Source organism: Ursus americanus, chromosome 5 (assembly GCF_024610735.1).
Source record: "Ursus americanus isolate L20-20 chromosome 5, mUrsAme1.1.p, whole genome shotgun sequence".
Lineage (NCBI taxonomy): Eukaryota > Metazoa > Chordata > Mammalia > Carnivora > Ursidae > Ursus > Ursus americanus.
In genome coordinates this window covers 42,049,404-42,066,791 of record NC_142131.1, presented here as the reverse complement: position 1 = coordinate 42,066,791, position 17,388 = coordinate 42,049,404, and the positions used below count along the sequence as shown (strand labels likewise).

Sequence of the window (17,388 nt, the reverse complement as noted above, 5' to 3'; positions counted from 1 at the left end):
CTATTCTTCTCAAATTATTCCAAAAAAACAGAAGATGGAAAACTTCCAGATTTACCCTGTAAGTCCAGTATCACCCTAATAACAAAGCCCGATAAAGACACCACTAAGAAAGAGAACTACAAGCCACTATTCCTCATGAATATAGGTGCAAAAATCCTCAATAAAATGTTAGCAAACCAAATCTAACAATATGTTTAAAAAATCATACACCACCATCAAGTGTGATTTATTCCAGGGATGCAAAGATGGTTCAATATTCACAAAACAATCAACATGATACCATGATATGTCACATCAATAAGAGAAAGGATAAAAACCACATATGATCATTTTGATAGATCCAGAAAAAGCATTCAACAAAGTATAACATCCATTCATTATAAAAACTCTTTGCAAGTTAAGTCTAGAGGCAACATACCTCAACATAATCAAGGCCTTATATGAAAAACCCACAACCAATATCATACTTAGTGGTAAAAACCTGAAAGCATTTCCCCTAAGGTCAGGAACAAGATAAGGATGTCCACTCACCACTTTTATTCAACATAGTACTGGAAGTCATAGACACAGCGAGACACAGCACAAAGAAATAAAAGGCATCTAAACTGGTAAGGAAGAAGTAAAGCTCTTGCCATTTGCAGATGACATGATACTATATACAGAAAAACCTAAAGACTCTACCAAAAACTATTAGAACTGATAGATGAATTCAGTAAAATTTAGTAGGATACAAAATCAATGTATAGAAATCTGTTGCATTTCTATACACTACTAATGAAGCAGCAAAAAGTGAAATTAAGAAAGAATTCCATTTACAATTCTACCAAAAACAATAAAATATCTAGGAATAAACTTAAGCAAAGAGATGAAAGATCTGTACTATGCAAACTATAAAACACTGACAAAAAGAAATTTAAGGCAATGCAAACAAATTGAAAGACATTCTATGTACACGGGTTGGAAGAACAAATATTGTTAAAATGTCTATACTGCCCAAAGTAATCTACAGATTTAATGCAATCCCTATCAAAATACCAAAAGCATTTTTCACAGAACTAGAACAAATAATACAAAAATAATAACAAAAATAATATTTGTGGTATGGAACAACAAAAGACCTTGAATAGCCAAAGCAATCTTGAAAAAGAAAAGCAAAACTAGAGGTATCACAATTCCAGATCTCAAGTTATATTACAAAGTGGAAGTAATGGTACTGGCATAAAAATAGACATATAGGTCAATAGAATAGAAGAGAAAACTCAGAAATAAGCCCACTATTATGTGGTAGATTAATTTTTGACAAAGGAGGAAAGAATATACAATGGGAAAAAAGACAGTCTCTTCAACAATGATGTTGAGAAAACTTGACAGCCACATTCAAAAGAATGAAACCAGACCACTTTCTTACACCATACACAAAAATAAACTCAAAATGGATTAAATACCTAAATGGGAGACCTGAAACCATAAAAATCCTTGAAGAGAGCATAGGCAGTAATTTCTCAGACAGCAGCCTTAGCAACATTTTTTTTAGATACATCTCCTGAGGCAGAGGAAATAAAAGCAAAAATAAACTATTAGGACTGCATCAAAATAAAAAAGTTTCTGCAAAGTGAAGGAAACAACAAAATAAAAAGGCAACCTATGGAATGAGAGAAGATATTTACAAATGATGTATCTGATAAAAAGATAGCGCCCAAAATATATAAAGAACTGATACAATTCAACATCCAAAAAACAAATAATCCAATTTAGAAATGGGCAGAAGACATGAAGAGACATTTTTCCAAAGAAGACATACAGATGCCAACAAACACATAAAAAATGCTCAACATCACTCACCATCAGAAATGCAAATCAGAACAACAATGAGTTATGACCTCACACCTGTCAGAATGGCTACATCGAAAACACAAGGAACAACAGGGTGTGGAGGATGTGGAGAAAAAGGAAATCTCCTGCACTGCTGGTGGGAATGCAAACTGGTGTAGCCACTGTGGAAAACAGTATGGAGTTTCCTCAAGATGTTAAAAATAGAACTACTCTATGATCCAGTAACTGCACCACTGGGTATTTGCCCCAAAAAATACAAAATGATAATTCAAAGCGATACATGCACCCCTATGTTTATTGCAGCATTATTTACAATATCCAAGGTATAGAGGCAGCCTAAGTATCCACTGATAGATGAATGGATAAAGAAGACATGAGATACATATATCTCCATGATGGAGATATATATATATATGGATGGATATATATAGATATACATCCATCTCTATGATGGATATAATATTCCATCATATATATATGATATATGGATATATATATGGATAAAAGAGATGTGATATATATATATCATCTCTTTTATCCATTCTTATATATATAATTGTGATATAAATGTGAGATATATAAATGTGAGGTAGATAGATAAAATATATGATGGAATATTATTCAGCCAGAAAAAAGAATGAAATTACATCATTTTCAACTACATGGATGCAGCTAGAGAGTATAATGCTAAGCAAAATAAGTCAGTCAGAGATAGATAAATACCATATCATCTCACTTATATGTCGAATTTAAGAAACAAAACAAATGAGTAAAGAAAAAGAGAGAGAGAGAGAGACCAGTCAAGAAACATATTCTTAACTACAGAGAACAAACTTTGGTTATCAGAAGGAGGTCATGGAGAATGGGTGAAATAGGTAATGGGGATTAAAGAGTACACCAGCACAATCAAAAAATAAAAGAAAAATAAAATAAAATTTAAAAAGAATATCAAACTCTATTATAGAAGAAATGTTTGTGTCACCCCCCAAATTCCTATTTGGTAAGAAAGTTGAAAAGAAGGTAAATATAAACAGAAATCCTAATATATTAAAGCCCAAGTTGGAGATTGTTACACTTGGTCACGTTGGCTCCCTTATATCAGTAAGACAATAGAAGCTAGATCAGGGAAAGCATATTACAATATTGAAAAGTTTCAGAACTTAACACTGGGCTATCCTGATTATTATTCCTAATACAAAGAAGAGTAAATCTATTATTTTAAGAATTATTTTCAACAGAAGTACAAGCTGAAACCTTAGAAAAGTCATACTATATCAATATTTCATTGGAGAAATGCCAAGGAAAATCTGAGTCATGGATGTGATGCTGGGGTCACTGTAATGGCTCCTCTCTCTTTGGGACCAATGAATTGAGAAGAACTGCTAGAGTTAACACAGGATGTTATAAAGTCTTGACCACTGTAGCAAATTAAACTAATTAAAAGCAGAGTCATTGCTAGAGCACTTTTTCATGAGATTTCTAACAGTTTCAAAAAGCATAATCATTATTAATTACTCTTTCTGTCCTAAATTGTTAGGCTATGTAGGTAGAAGGAAAAAAAAATCCTACATGTTTACAACTAAATGCTGTTCTAGAATAAAATTAGATGACTTCCTGAAAACATATTTGAGTCAGGAAAAGGCGAGCTTTAAATAGAGAAATTCGTTGATCCACTTTAACTCAGAATAGTAAACAAAAATAAGGCTTCCCTTCTACATGGGATTTTCCTGCTTTGAAACCTATACTGCATGTGTATACGCTCCGCGTACCTCACTGAATCTCACTGTAGCAACCAGAGCTTTGAGATAGGATGGTTATATAGCAGAACACTAAAATCCATAATTGTACCAATGAGACTTGTTCAGTCGCAGTAAAGCAGAAGTCAGAACAGCAAGAATCATCCCCAGCTTCCACAGATAGAAGAGACCCTTCGGAAGGTTAGCACAGAGAGAATCCTGTTTATGCTCTGCCCTTTCAGTGTATGGACAAAGAACCAGCCCCCAGAAAAAACAAATGTGACCTCAAGCGCCCCAAGAGGTAGAACACTCCAAGAAGTCACAAGGACTTTAGATGAGACGTGAAAACGAAATGTCAGTCCACTAAGAAGTGGCCTGAAAACTTTAAAAAGAGGTACAGAATGCATTTCATAAAACTTAAGGGAGAATTTTCTACTGCAACACTTCTTGCTGGAAATAAATACTTCATGGGAAGGGTTATCTGCCAGACCAAGGGTTTTCCTTTCCTTCTCTTTCCGTTTGTAATTATTATTAAATCAGAAAATACAGAGTTTGTAAAGAAGCAGATGCTACCTAAGTGATCATCTGCTTTGTATTTTATGATACTTTCCATTTGTTTTTCTTTGAATGCCCTAATTTTTACAGAACTTCATCTGGACAACATGGTTTTCCCAACACTGGAATTTTACAGGCACGTGACATAGGTAAAAGCAGGTAAGAGATCGTTAACTCTTGTTTTTAATCCCAGCTTTGCCTACATTTTAAGAACCACAGAGAGGAAAGAACACAGGGAGGCTCTCTCACTTACAAGTTACGGTGTCTAGGGCAAAGCCAGAGATAGAACTCATCAAAGAATCAACCTTTGAAGTATCAAGCATCATTATGTCATTTCCCCATCACCCATTACATTACTGGAGTCAGTAACTTGTCAAATGTCCCACAGCTGGAAAGTTGAAAGAGCCAGATTTTGAGCTCAACTCTGTATGATTTTAAAGCTCACCTATTTGTTTCAACTAAACCAAGCCACCTTTCAGGCAAGTCACTTCATCTCCCCTGACCTCCATCTCAGTTTCCTTATCAGCAAAATGAAAGGGTTGAGTCGGAGGATCTTTAAGTTCTCTTCCAATTATGAGAAGAAATTATATGCCAGAAACTCAATAAAGTTTATAAGTCCTGTTAAGTATGGTGAAACCATTTTTATGAGACAAAAATATTGATGCCATATATTCTAAAAACCAATGATGTGGACAGTTGGAACAATTATGTAAGTCAGGAGTATAAAGCTTAAAGTTTTTGTTTTTGATATTTTCACCTGATGTGCAATGTACTGTTGAATAGTTTCCCACTTTTTAGATCTGTGGACTTTTTTCATTGTCATAGATAAATGTGTGAATCACAACAGCAAAATGTAAAATATGTCATATTTTAATAACATATGATAAAAAACTGATTGTAAGATTTTTAAATTTAGGTACACTTATTATAAAAGTTTGCATGTAAGTTTATCCTAATAATGTCTGACAATATTAACTCATTTAGACATCAACTCATGTAGACATTTTCGATTTAATAAGCAGCATAAGTGCTTTGATTTACTTTAAATTAATGTAGCTTATGCTATTTAACTTATTCTGAATTAATTTTTAAGGAAATAATTATTAATAAATTTTAAAATTATGTGTTTTACTTGATGTAGGAACAATATAAAAGTATAGCATCAGAAATAGTGAAAAAAATAACACCTGTTTTTATGAGCTGAGGTTTGAAAATTTCTCTTAAACCAACTAAGATAAGTTCGTTTTGTTTATACATGAGGAAGTAAGAGAATAAGGCTGCTTTTCTTGGCACTTTTCTACACATAATGTTTTACAGGAATGGATGGTCTTTCTTTCCAATACGTTAAAAACCAAATGAGAAATAACTGTCACTATATTTCCCCCTGTTCAACATCTTCAGTATCCAGAGGTACACTAGGGGTGCTATGTAAGAATCTTAAATAGATAAATGCAACTTGTAGATCTGGTGAAGAAAGCTTGGGGTTAAACTTGCAGGATTTTTTAAAAAATTTCAATAAAAGTGTCCCTCTATTTTCTATATTGAATCAACAGTTGCGGGTATATGTTTAATAAGTGACTTGAGTTTCCCAATCTACTTATAGTGTGAATTAAGTAAGATGCTTTCCACCCTCCTATATCTTGAAACATCCCAAACTCCATAGCTGTGGACTCAGACTGTCCCTCTCCCCATCCCCTCCCTACCATCTCAGTAGAAAGATCACATCCATTTTGTTAACTAAAATCCCAGGAGGCACCTTCCATCCTTTCCTCTCCCTTAGATCCTACATCTAAGACCTTTCCAGAACCCGATCTTTTTTCCTTCCCAAATATCTCTTAACTATGTTCAGTCTACTTCCCTACAGTTACCACCAGTGGACTCATTATTCTAGCTTTTGTTCATGACCTTGAAGCCACCACTTTCCCTAACCCTACAGAACCATTGTGCATCAAGTTAACTCTGCCTGCAAGCCCCCTCTTTCTTTGCCTTGGTAGGCTAGGTCACCATTTAGATCCCAGACTACCCCAACGATCCCCTTTTCTCAGAAAGGCCTGGATTCACCTCCCTGACTGAGCCAAGTCTTTCTATTATATGTTGTCACTGTGCTAGGATGTCTCTCTCAGCAGGTATCACAGAGTATTCATTCGCCCTTACCACGTCATTACCTACCATGTGAAAGATACAGTGACGAATAAATAATCAAAGCCTCTGTCTCAGGAAGTTACATTCTCTAGGATGACAAAGAAGCCACTACATAGGAGGACAGGTTGAAAGTATTTGCCCTATGGAAGGAAATATAGTGGAGAATTACTGCTTTACACATACATGTGTGATTCTTTGATGCATGTCTGTCTCCCACAGGAGACCCTAAAGACCACAGCCACTGGGACCACACCATTACTTCTGTACTATTCACATGAGTTCTTCCCATTTTTATCCACCACAACCACAAACTATGCTCCCAAAGGAACAAAATGTCACTTTAAGAAAAAGGTACTTTGTTGATATTTTTACAACTAAAATTTTTCATGGATCCCTTCCAAATAAAGGAAGAATCCAGAGCATTAATTATTAAAAGGAACGCTGCACCAGATCTTGAATGTGAGCAGAAAAATATGACCACTCTTTAAGTGTTCAGGAATAAATAATTGTCTAAAGATCATCTTTTTTCCTGCTCTTTTGCGCGCCTGAAGTTTCACGATGACACATACAAGATACATGGAGACATGCAGGCAGGAGCAGAGGCTGTTTTCACATTTAGAACATTCTCTTTGGATTTTTAAATGTCATAACGTCAAAGACAAACATTCTCAAATCCTAAACCAAATTACTTCTTAAAATTTTCCTCATCAAGAACAGGAAACACATACTTCTAAGTGCATAATGTTGGATTTTGTTATAACAAAGACTTAAGGGGTGCAGGATGACTTTCAGACCAGTGCAAGATGAACTTTTGAAACTCTAAGGTGACAACTTCTAAGTAGGCAAAAAGTCTGGCTCTTTTCTCTGAGAAACAGCAATCTCCTGCCTAGAGTCATTTAATTAAGCAAAAGCACTTTCTTTATGCCAGTGGATTTTTGAGAATCTAGGAAGCAGTGAAATGAGAACTCTGCTGTTTACATTTAGACTCACGTAGGCAATTCAGGTTCTCTTAATCTGGGAATCGTGAGCCTTTCCACCAAGATGAAAATTTCTGCATTAAGCAAATATAAATAGGAAATCTCCTAGCACCATTAAGTGCTCACAGTTCCTTAAAGTCACGACTCGGTTAATGATTTGCTTTTAGAATGTTTTCCTTCAAGAACAGGGCAACGTTTAATAATATTTTTTTTAATTATCCAAAATATGCTCCCCTTTGCCTTTACACATTTTTTCCCTCTCACATGGCACTGAAATTAAATGAAAGAAAGAGGCATTATGTGAATGGTTTGCTTTCATATTTAACTTACAATAAGAAAAACTCAGTAATAGAAAGAAGTGTTGGCAATCTGGACATTTGCATGCAAGTCACCTCCTATTACAATGAGCAACTATAGGATGAACAAATGAACTCCAGGCCCCAAGCCATGGCCCTTTCTTTTATCCAGTAATCCATACAACCAAACACCAACCAGGAAACAAATGAATGTGGGCATTTCCTCAGAGTTTGCTGAATTTCTTCAGTTGGTTATTAAACGCAGTCTGTACTCCAAGAACTGGCACACCTCTGGGTACATCCTCATTTTTTAGGAAACCATACTGAGCACACAGTCCTTCCCTCTCCACAGGCACTGCTCACCCTGAAAAGCCCGATAGTAATTCTGCAGAAAGAATCAGAGATGGCCTTGGGCCATCACAAAAGAATCACGGGTTGTAACACAAAGCATTCTCATACTAGAGAAATGTGTTTGCATTTGTGGTTTTTCTGATGTCTTCAAATGAATGTTCCTACGTCACAACTGCATCTGTTTGGATGCCTTTTTTCCCCTTGGGTAAATGAACAAAGGGACATGTTCTTAGAGCTTGCCTCACAGAAATTAACAGCCTCCTTTCATCCGTGCCTTGTGCAGCTTTCTTGGGGTTGGTCTCTTTGCTTACACTTCCTTTCATAAGCTAATACAAATCTAAAAATTATCACTAATTCGGTGACTTAAGGAGAGTAGGTAATTGGAAAAAAGGCTTAATCTACACCAAGGCCCTGAGGACATCCACTTTAAAAAAAAAAAAAAAAACGCTAAAAAAGAGAAATTAGAGACGAGGGTAGAAAGCTCATGGAAGTGATGTCGCCCTGATCAAGTATTCACGTTATTCACTGTGTACATGAACTTTTGGAACGTCATTGATTGAAGTACTTAGCGGCGTAAATTCAATTTATCCTTTTGGACTCGCTCAGAAAATTCGATATTCAAAACATAAATTTCTTCAGTTTCAGTTCTTAATCATATAATTTCTGCATCAATCCAAATATCAGAGCGTCCCATCTCACGCCATTAGTCTTATACAAATGAATGGTAAGGCATATAAATTGGCTGAAAGAGAATTCCCATCAAATGTCAACCAGGCCACACAGACGAACAAGTCTCCATTTGTTAACAAGCTGCCAACAGCCTGACAACCGAAAGTTGACCAAGGGTCTCCCACAAGCCTGATCATGATAGCACAGTATTAAAATCTAAAGAAAACTGTAAAAAATTTTGTGTACACATTTTTAGAAAAGAAATGAACACAAAAGGTACTTACACTTTTGCTCCGAGAAAGCAAATCACAGGTATTTCTTTTCATGGTGGTGTTTTAAGTAATTCAAACGGACAATAGCTGTTTCCAATGTCACTGCTCTCACTGCGACAATTATCCACTCAAAAGCCAACTGGCATTCTGAAGAGAAAGGCAAGGAAATGTTTAATCAAGTATATGATTAACACGTGCACTTCAAAATGCTGTCTTAGACCAGGACAGTAATTCTTAAATTATTCAGCAGAACAAGCTAAAATGGTGCCGTGTTTAAAGCAATAAAAGTACACACAAGCAGCATTTCCAAAACAGCTTTTGTTAAATGTAAGTTAGAGATTTCAAGCACCATCTGTTTTCCATTAAATATTCAAGTCTACATTTCTAGTGGCTTAAAAAAATAGGTATGGTAGCCACAACTTACACTTACATGTACGAAACGAAGATGCATGCTGAGCTGTGTGCGTGCGGATTCTGGCTGGCACAGCTGGGGACCCCTCAGTTTTCCACTAAGCAGTCACCAAGGTAGCCTTGTCCACCACCAGAGGGACCTTACTACATCTGAAAGCCCTCTGACCGTAGCATGGTAGCCTCCTGTTTCATCATTAGCAATAATCCACAGTACAGTGGCTCTTCAGTAAATGTAGTGTGGTCTCTACTCTTTGGGTTCAAAGATGTTGTAAGAAATGGTTGGGAGAAGCAGTTTCCCTAGTCCGGCAACAACTATGATTTCTAAGAATATCCCAGACTAGCTGTCACTTGAATGACGTGATAACCTTATTACCTTACCTTCACTTCCCACCGGACATTAAGAAGGAGATTCTGTTTTTAGTTTTGGAGAAAGAGCAAATACAATAGCTACAGGAGTTGTGTTCATTCTGATCTTCAGCTGAATCTGGGCATGATTTACATATTCACAGGGAATATTTGCATGTGGGCTGAAATGCCTTTTGGGAAAGAAGTCACTCTCAGAGGAAGGGGATAAGGCAAACAGGCTTGACCAAAACACAAAAACGCTGACATTGTAGATGTAGACTGAAACAGTAAGAACAGACCGGTTCTCACAACAGCATGTATTCTGTTATTTGGATTTACTCTAAGTTTGTCAAAAGACTTGTGCCTGAGATTTAGGGGAAAGAATAACAACAGTAAGCAAGGTCTGAAGGAGTTTGTTTTACCGAAATGATGGAAAAATATCAAAGTGCAGGACAGTGTGAATTATACATTCAAAAATATAAATACATTCAAACAAAGTAATTATATATATACTTTCAAAACACACAAGACACATGGAGGGAGGGTTTCAGGGAACGCAGCATCTGCCCAGGTCCCTGGAGCAGGCCAGGCCTCAGCAGAAGGGGAACCCACTGGTCCCCCAACACCAGTACACAGGAACCTTCTTCACCAAGCCCTTCAGAATCCTGCACTGGTGCACTTTCAAGGCTCAAAGACTTGTTTTGAAACACGTGAATCACCCCTCAAGACTTATGAGACTAAAAGGCCGATGCTTTTAGGGAGGTCATAGATCCCACAACAGCAAGGTGGAGCTAGAACTGGAAAAATCCGGTTTATCACTGCTAAGAATATCCCAAGTCACAACGCGGGAGACCCAAAGGGCACTGAAGCACAAAGTTTTCTTCCAGGTTCATAAAAATGCTTGCCTGAGATTAAAGAAAAATGCACAACCAATTGTGAGTTTCTAGGATAAATATGGTTTCTCTGAGTGTGTATGAATTATTTTTCAGGGAGTGGGGGTTGGAGGGAAGAGGGAATCCACAAATGTGAAGTTCTCAGCTAGTATACCTCCAGGACTTTGGTCATCTTTCCCAGTGGGTTATAATGCCATTCATTTTATAAGTTCTCAGAAAATATGAAATTATATTACCCACCTTGAATCAATTTAAGAAGTGGACAGAAATAATATAAACTGAGAACTAAATATTCCATATCTAGGGAGGAAATAAAATCCAACTAAATGCTGTGGGAAGCTTATATACTCTCAGAGAAAAATACATTCAAAATATTTAATTACTCACTCAGTAATTAATGAGTACTCTTAGGGGCAACCAGGGAATAGTTAGTTGCCCCTACTGGGCTAGTAACTCAATAGTTTTAAATTAACGAATCAGTCAACTCCAGCAAATCACAGAATTGACCTGATAAGGTTTGCTGAATTCATCAAGTTTTTAACAAATTTGCCTTTGACATCATTCAAAGACTTCCCTATAGGAATTTGGAACCTGTGGATTTTTGAGTAGGCAAACAGGTATAACTGAAAACTGCTGAAGGGCTGGCCCTTCTCAGCCTATATACTTGGGAGGCAGCATGGTCTGGCTAAAACAGGATGGCCCTTGAAACCAAAGAGGCATAGGATTTGAAACCAAAGAGGTTAGGATTTCAGCTCTCCGGGGGCATTCTGTGTAGCTTTCGGCAAGTTACTTAAACTTTCTGGCCTTTTTTTGAGATCTGCAAAAAGGAGATAATAATAATTCATGTGTGTTTTGAGTTTAAATGACCTGACTTGTATAAACCAATGTCTCGAAGAATCCTTGGCTCACCTCATCACCACCACCATCATCATCAGCCTTCATTGCCACCTTTTTCTTCTCTTAGTATCAAATGACAAGTACCAACAACTCGTTCTTATTTTTCCACTGTAAAGTATCCAACTCCCTCAGATAAGACAGAACTAGGCAAATATACTTTCAACTAAGTGGTAATGAATAATGTACCAGTTAAGGTCCCAGGAATAGACAGTACACTCATATTAGGATCATTTAAGGAGGGGTTAGTAACGAGATTATTAAAGAAGATGACAATAGGAGGCCTGGATGGCTCAGCTGGTTAAGCATCTAACTCTTGGTTTCAGCTCAGGTCATGATCTCCTGGTCCTGGGATAGAACCCTGCATGACGTCAGGGTCCACACTCAGTGAAGGGTCTGCTTCTCTACCCCCACTCTCTCCCTCGGCCCCTCTCCCCAACTCATGCGTGCATGCATGCACACGTGCTCTCTCTTTCTCTTTCAAATAAATAAATAAAATATTTTAAAAAACGAAAGATGAGAGTAGGGTAAAGAAATCTACAAAGGATAGTGACATTCTTGCAATTAGTAATAATGGAGTTTTTATCACCCCCAAATGGAACAAGGAGAGGGGGAAGTCACGGACACCTAGGGGGAGAGTGTCATAGGGTAAGTTGCCTTGAAAAAGGCTATTCTCTGGGACATGGCTAGTCTCAGTTGACCAAGACAGGAGATGAACAGCTCTCATCCTCCTCTGATCTCCTGCTGGGACTCCCCACTGGCCAAATGCAACAGAGCCAGAGGGCAAAGGAAGCTGGGCTGTCCACCTCACTGGTCAGCCTCCCAGGGCAGAAAGCATCCCAGAGCAGGGTGGGAAAGAGAGCAGAGATGGAGGGGACGTGGGAGACGTGCCACACAAATGGGATCTGCAGCCCAGGAAGAGGACAGCACTTTTCTGCTCATTTCATCAGAAGAAAAATATCATTTATCTTTCATCCTCCTAATAAACCTGTGAGGTAGATATCATTAATGAATTCTCCCCATTGCACAAAAGAGGAAATCAGCTCCAAGCAGTGAACTGCCCAGTAAATAGCAAAATCAGGATTCAAACCTGATTTGTCTGACTCTAAAGTCCATGTTTTTGTCTAGGCTGCCATTGTGCTTTGCAGCCAGTATCCGGAATGAACAAATGCATTTTAATGATCAACAAATGGTAACCTCTGCAAATACCAAAGCTGTGTCCAAACCAAACAATGTTTGATAAAAGAAAAAAAAAAAGGTGTACTCTCAGGAAGGCAGCTATCTTCGTTCCTACAAATTCCTCCCTCAGCAAAGACAATGCCGTGAGACAGCAGAAACGCTTGCTCCCTCCAGGGGCACTAAACAGAAGACCAGGTGAGAGAATACGCATGCAATTTCATTACTACAGGAGTTTCCACATAAAAGTTAATTAGGGAGAAGGAAGAGTCAGCTCCTGCAAGGAGAACTCTTTAAAAACAAAGAGAGGTGGTAGCTAAGATAGACAGTGCTGGAACACTCCGAGACAGAATGTGAGCTGTAGCACCTGTATAAATTTTACAGCTTCGATGAAAGGATAAGGGAGTTAAGACAGGTTCTTTCCTAGAGATTAAGGATTTAGAGAGTAGAAAAAGCCCGAACTGGGCATCAGAAAAAATAAGTTCCACTTACAGCAATGTGTCATACACACAAGCTGGGTGGTATTAGGAAAATCCCTTCTCTTTTTTCCTCCACCAGTTGCTTGCTTCTCTGCAAAGAGGAGATAACATTATCTCCACAACCCACCTCACAGGGTTGGTATGGGGATCAATTAGATAGTGTGTCGAAAAGTTTTCTAGAATCTATAAAGTACCCTGCAAACGTAAGCTGCATCTATTCATTGAAACATCAGATGTGCCAATGTAGGGCGACACTATGACTGAAAAAGTTCCAATTACTTGCAAATATTAGACAGGCTACGGAATATATTTTATGTATTTTAGAGGAATTTTTTATTCTTTATTCTTTTATAATTAATATTTTTTCTTCTACACAGTAATTAATTTCATGTAGTGACTGCTGAATTATAAAACCACTCAGATGAATTAATTTAAAAAGAACACATGTATTGGGCATCTGTATGGGTCAAGTGCTCTACTAAAGTGTCAGATAACCTCCAAACTTTCTAGATTCAGAGCGGAAGAATGGTTTGGATACTGTTGCCCATAAATGATTAAAGGATAATCAATTAGTTTGTCTCCAACTTAGTTTCTTCACCACATCAGCAAGATCTGTTTTTCTGGGGCTGTTCAAAATAGACATCAAAATGAAATCAGGATAGGGTGCCTGGGTGGCTCAGTTGGTTAAGCATCTGCCTTCAGCTCAGGTCATGATCCCAGGGTCCTGGGATCAAGTCCCGTCAGGCTCCCTGTTCAGCAGGGAGGGGTAGAGAGGGGTAGAGAGGCTTCTCCCTCTACCCCTGCCCCCGTTCATGATCTCTCTTTCTCTCTTTCTCGCAAATAAATAAAATCTTTAAAAAAAAAATGAAACCAGGATAGACAGTCTCTTTCCTGGATTAAATTCTAATCTATAAAGAAAAATAAGTAGATATGGCACATACTAAAAAAAAGTAAGTTTGATCACTGTAAAACATAACCCCAAAGAAATACAATAAAAATAGACTCAATTTATTGGGGATCGTCCACCAAAATATGTGCAAACAAGAAACCTGGAGGCAGTAATTCAAGAGTTAAATGCTCAAAAACTTAAGAGAAAAGATGCATATGTGTAAAAAACAGACTTCTGATGAGGAGGTTTGAGTTAATGCCATAGGCTCTAATTTGTCCCGTCCACACATAGGATAGGAAACGTGGACACTTGGCCCAGTGTCCCTCGGCTAGATCTGTGCAGAGACAAAGTAAGAAAAGTACCCAGTATTTCCTCATACCTTCTAAAGTTGTGAATTAAGAGAAAGGAGTCCTTCCTGGTCTAGATCTGAAGGTGACCAGAGACTTTCCTGCCTATTTACACCCTGCCCCTTTTTTCCACGGTGCTTGGTGAAAGCTGTCCCTTATCTGAGCTCCGGCTAGAACCTACACAATCCGAGATCTAGAAAGAGCTCATGGCACAAATGAGGAAACGGAGGCACAGTAAGGTAAGCAATTTGCCAAAAATCACAGGGCTATGTGGAACAAGACAGGAATTAACCTGAGGTCTCCACACTCCCTGCCTAGACTTCCGTCCAGCTAAGGATGCTTGCTGCCTTACCCATTGATTTTCCTAAAACTCACTCTACAGGGTGACTCAGAGACATCTTGCAGCATGTCCAGCAGAGTTCAACAACTTAGTTCTTGCTGAAGTTGGTGCAATCTGCTTCTAACACAGGGATGGCCCTGTAGAGTTAGGTTGCCCCTCATGCTTTAGAAGAGCCTTCAGCTGCCTCACAGAAGCCAGGGTGATGTGTCTCAAAGAGAGGGGCCAGGTGACCTGTGACCTCACAGTCTGTCCCCAGTGCAAACCCTCCGCCCTAGTCTGAATGGTCTAATCCCTCCAACAACTGTGACATGTTCATTTCCACCTCCTAGCCCTAAATGGACGTTCTTAAAATGTTCTTCTATTGTCCATCTTTTGTTTTTAAAGTTCTTATTTATTTATTAGAGACAGAGAGCACGCACACATGAGAGTGAGAGAGAGAGAGAGAGAGAGAGAGAGAGCGAGCAAGAGCAGGGGGAGAGGGAGAAGCAGACTCCCTGCTGAGGAGAGAGCCCCACGTGGGGCTCAATCCCAGGACCCTGGGATCATGACCTGAGCTGAAGGCAGACGCTTAACCCACTCAACCACCCAGGCACCCCGTACTGTCCATCGTTCTGAACTTTTCTGTTTTTCAAAATCTGGCAAGTCCTTCTTTCTAAAAATGAGAGTTGCCCTGCTACTCCAAGTCACACAGCGTTCTACTTCCTCTGAATTCCAACAGTAAAGTCAATGTTGTGCCATGATATCAACTACTATCTTGCAGGTTTTCCCTAATTGTTTTATGGGTTTAATCTCTGCTTCCTCAATTGTGGGTGGAATAAGGCACATTTTAAGTCCTTTTTCATACTACAAGTTATATGATTATAAAATACAAATTCCTAAGGTTGAAAGCAATTCATTATCATTCGTTTGTCTTCTCCATAATGCTCAACAGAGTGGTGAGTCCCCAGCAACCCCTCAATAAAATATATTTAAAAATAGAAGTATAAGTCCATTAAAAATCATTTTAATTAACAAGTACAAAATTTGAAACTAAATTTTGTTAAAATGTGGAAAATATTCAATTTCAATATTCATCAAGGAAATGAAAATTAAAATCCCAACATTCCATTTGTCTTGCCTACCAATTAGCAAAGTTAAGTTTTTTTTAAAATAAAATACTTGATAATGCTGTACATATATGATGAACTATGCATTTCATGTATTGCTTATCAGCTTCAAAATGATACAAGTCTTGGGAAAGGAATTTGATAATAAATACCAAAAGCTAGAACTGTATATTTTATATAGTAATTCAGAAAAGTAACTGAAATATGGTAAGTGCTTTATATGCAAATGTGTTTGCAACAATGCTACCTAGAGTAAGGAAAATTTAAAAACAATTTAGGGGCACGTGGGTGGCTCAGTTGGTTAAGTATCTTACTTCAGTTCAAGTCATGATCTTGGGGTCCTGGGATTGAGCCCCACATCGCATTGGGCTCCTCGCTCAGTGGGGAACCACTTCTCCTTCTACCTTCATCCCTCCCCCATCTTGTGCTCTCTCTCTCTCAAATAAAATCTTTTTAAAAATAAAACAAATAAAAATCATTTAGATGTCCAACAGTAAGGGAAGAGTTAAATAAAATATGAGAAACCTCATGATGTACTATATAATTAAAAATATATACCGTACAAGATATTTTAATTACATGGAAAAATGTTTCTGCTATAATGTTAAATGACAAAAGCAGGATTAAAGTTGTAGATACAGCATGTTCCTATGAAAAGTTATGCACAGAGAAAAGACTAGAAAGAAATATAGGAAACTATTAGTAGCTCTATGTAGGTTTTAGTATTACAAATGTTTCTATTCTTCTTTCTGTATTCCTCAGCTTCTTAAATATTCAAGATTTGGGAAAAATAAACAATTAAAGTCAAATTTAAAGAAAGTGATTGAGTGAATTTGGAACAACTCATTAACCTCTCTTCCTACTTCAGAGCATCCTTTAAATGGTAAGCTTTTGGGGCGCCTGGGTGGCACAGCGGTTAAGCGTCTGCCTTCGGCTCAGGGCGTGATCCCGGTGTTATGGGATCGAGCCCCACATCAGGCTCCTCCGCTATGAGGCTATGAGCCTGCTTCTTCCTCTCCCACTCCCCCTGCTTGTGTTCCCTCTCTCGCTGGCTGTCTCTATGTCTGTCAAATAAATAAATAAAATCTTTTAAAAAATAAATAAATAAATAAAAAATAAATGGTAAGCTTTTGTTGGTGTGATTGTTATAGGAGGTTTGTGTATTGTATGCCTATTCATTTGAATATTTGTTTTTATAAGCCAACTATGCTATTTCGTACAAAGTGTTAGGCTTTGCCTTTTGGAAATCATAAATTGGGAAAAATCTTAGTTGGAAAGGGACAGCCAACATTAAGTTCTCTCTCACGGACCCTACTATTACTTTCTCCATTTGGAAGCCTGTTGATCTCCTTTTTTCTTTTGCTCCCAGTAATGGTAACAACCTCTCTCTCTCTCTCTCTCTCTCTCTCTCACACACACACACACACACACACACGTGCACGCGCGCACACACACACACACACACACACCTTTAGTCTCTGCTCCACCTAGAAAATCAGTTACTGAGGTTCCCCTATGTTAGTTTCCAGTAATGCAAAACACCAAATTCACGTCAATGTAATTATACATCCACAAAAAAAGATCTGAGTTTTGTCAGACCAAGAAGAGCTCAATCCACAAAATATTTTCATTTGTATTATAAGTTGGGAAATGAGCATGCATGAGGAACTGTCCATC

General features: G+C 37.9%; 1 protein-coding gene across 5 annotated transcripts in view; it reads right to left on the bottom strand.

Annotated features, from left to right (window-relative positions):
* The window catches only part of PDE4D (phosphodiesterase 4D), a 1,386,129-nt gene that overhangs the window by 1,069,162 nt on the left and 299,579 nt on the right, over window positions 1-17,388 (bottom strand). For all 5 annotated transcript variants that reach the window (XM_087861883.1, XM_087861884.1, XM_045795040.2 and 2 more), the window contains one exon: window positions 8,844-8,978. In XM_087861883.1, the coding sequence (XP_087718009.1) occupies window positions 8,844-8,885 (42 nt within the window). In that variant the 5' untranslated portion in view covers window positions 8,886-8,978. The remainder of the gene's footprint in view (window positions 1-8,843; window positions 8,979-17,388) is intronic.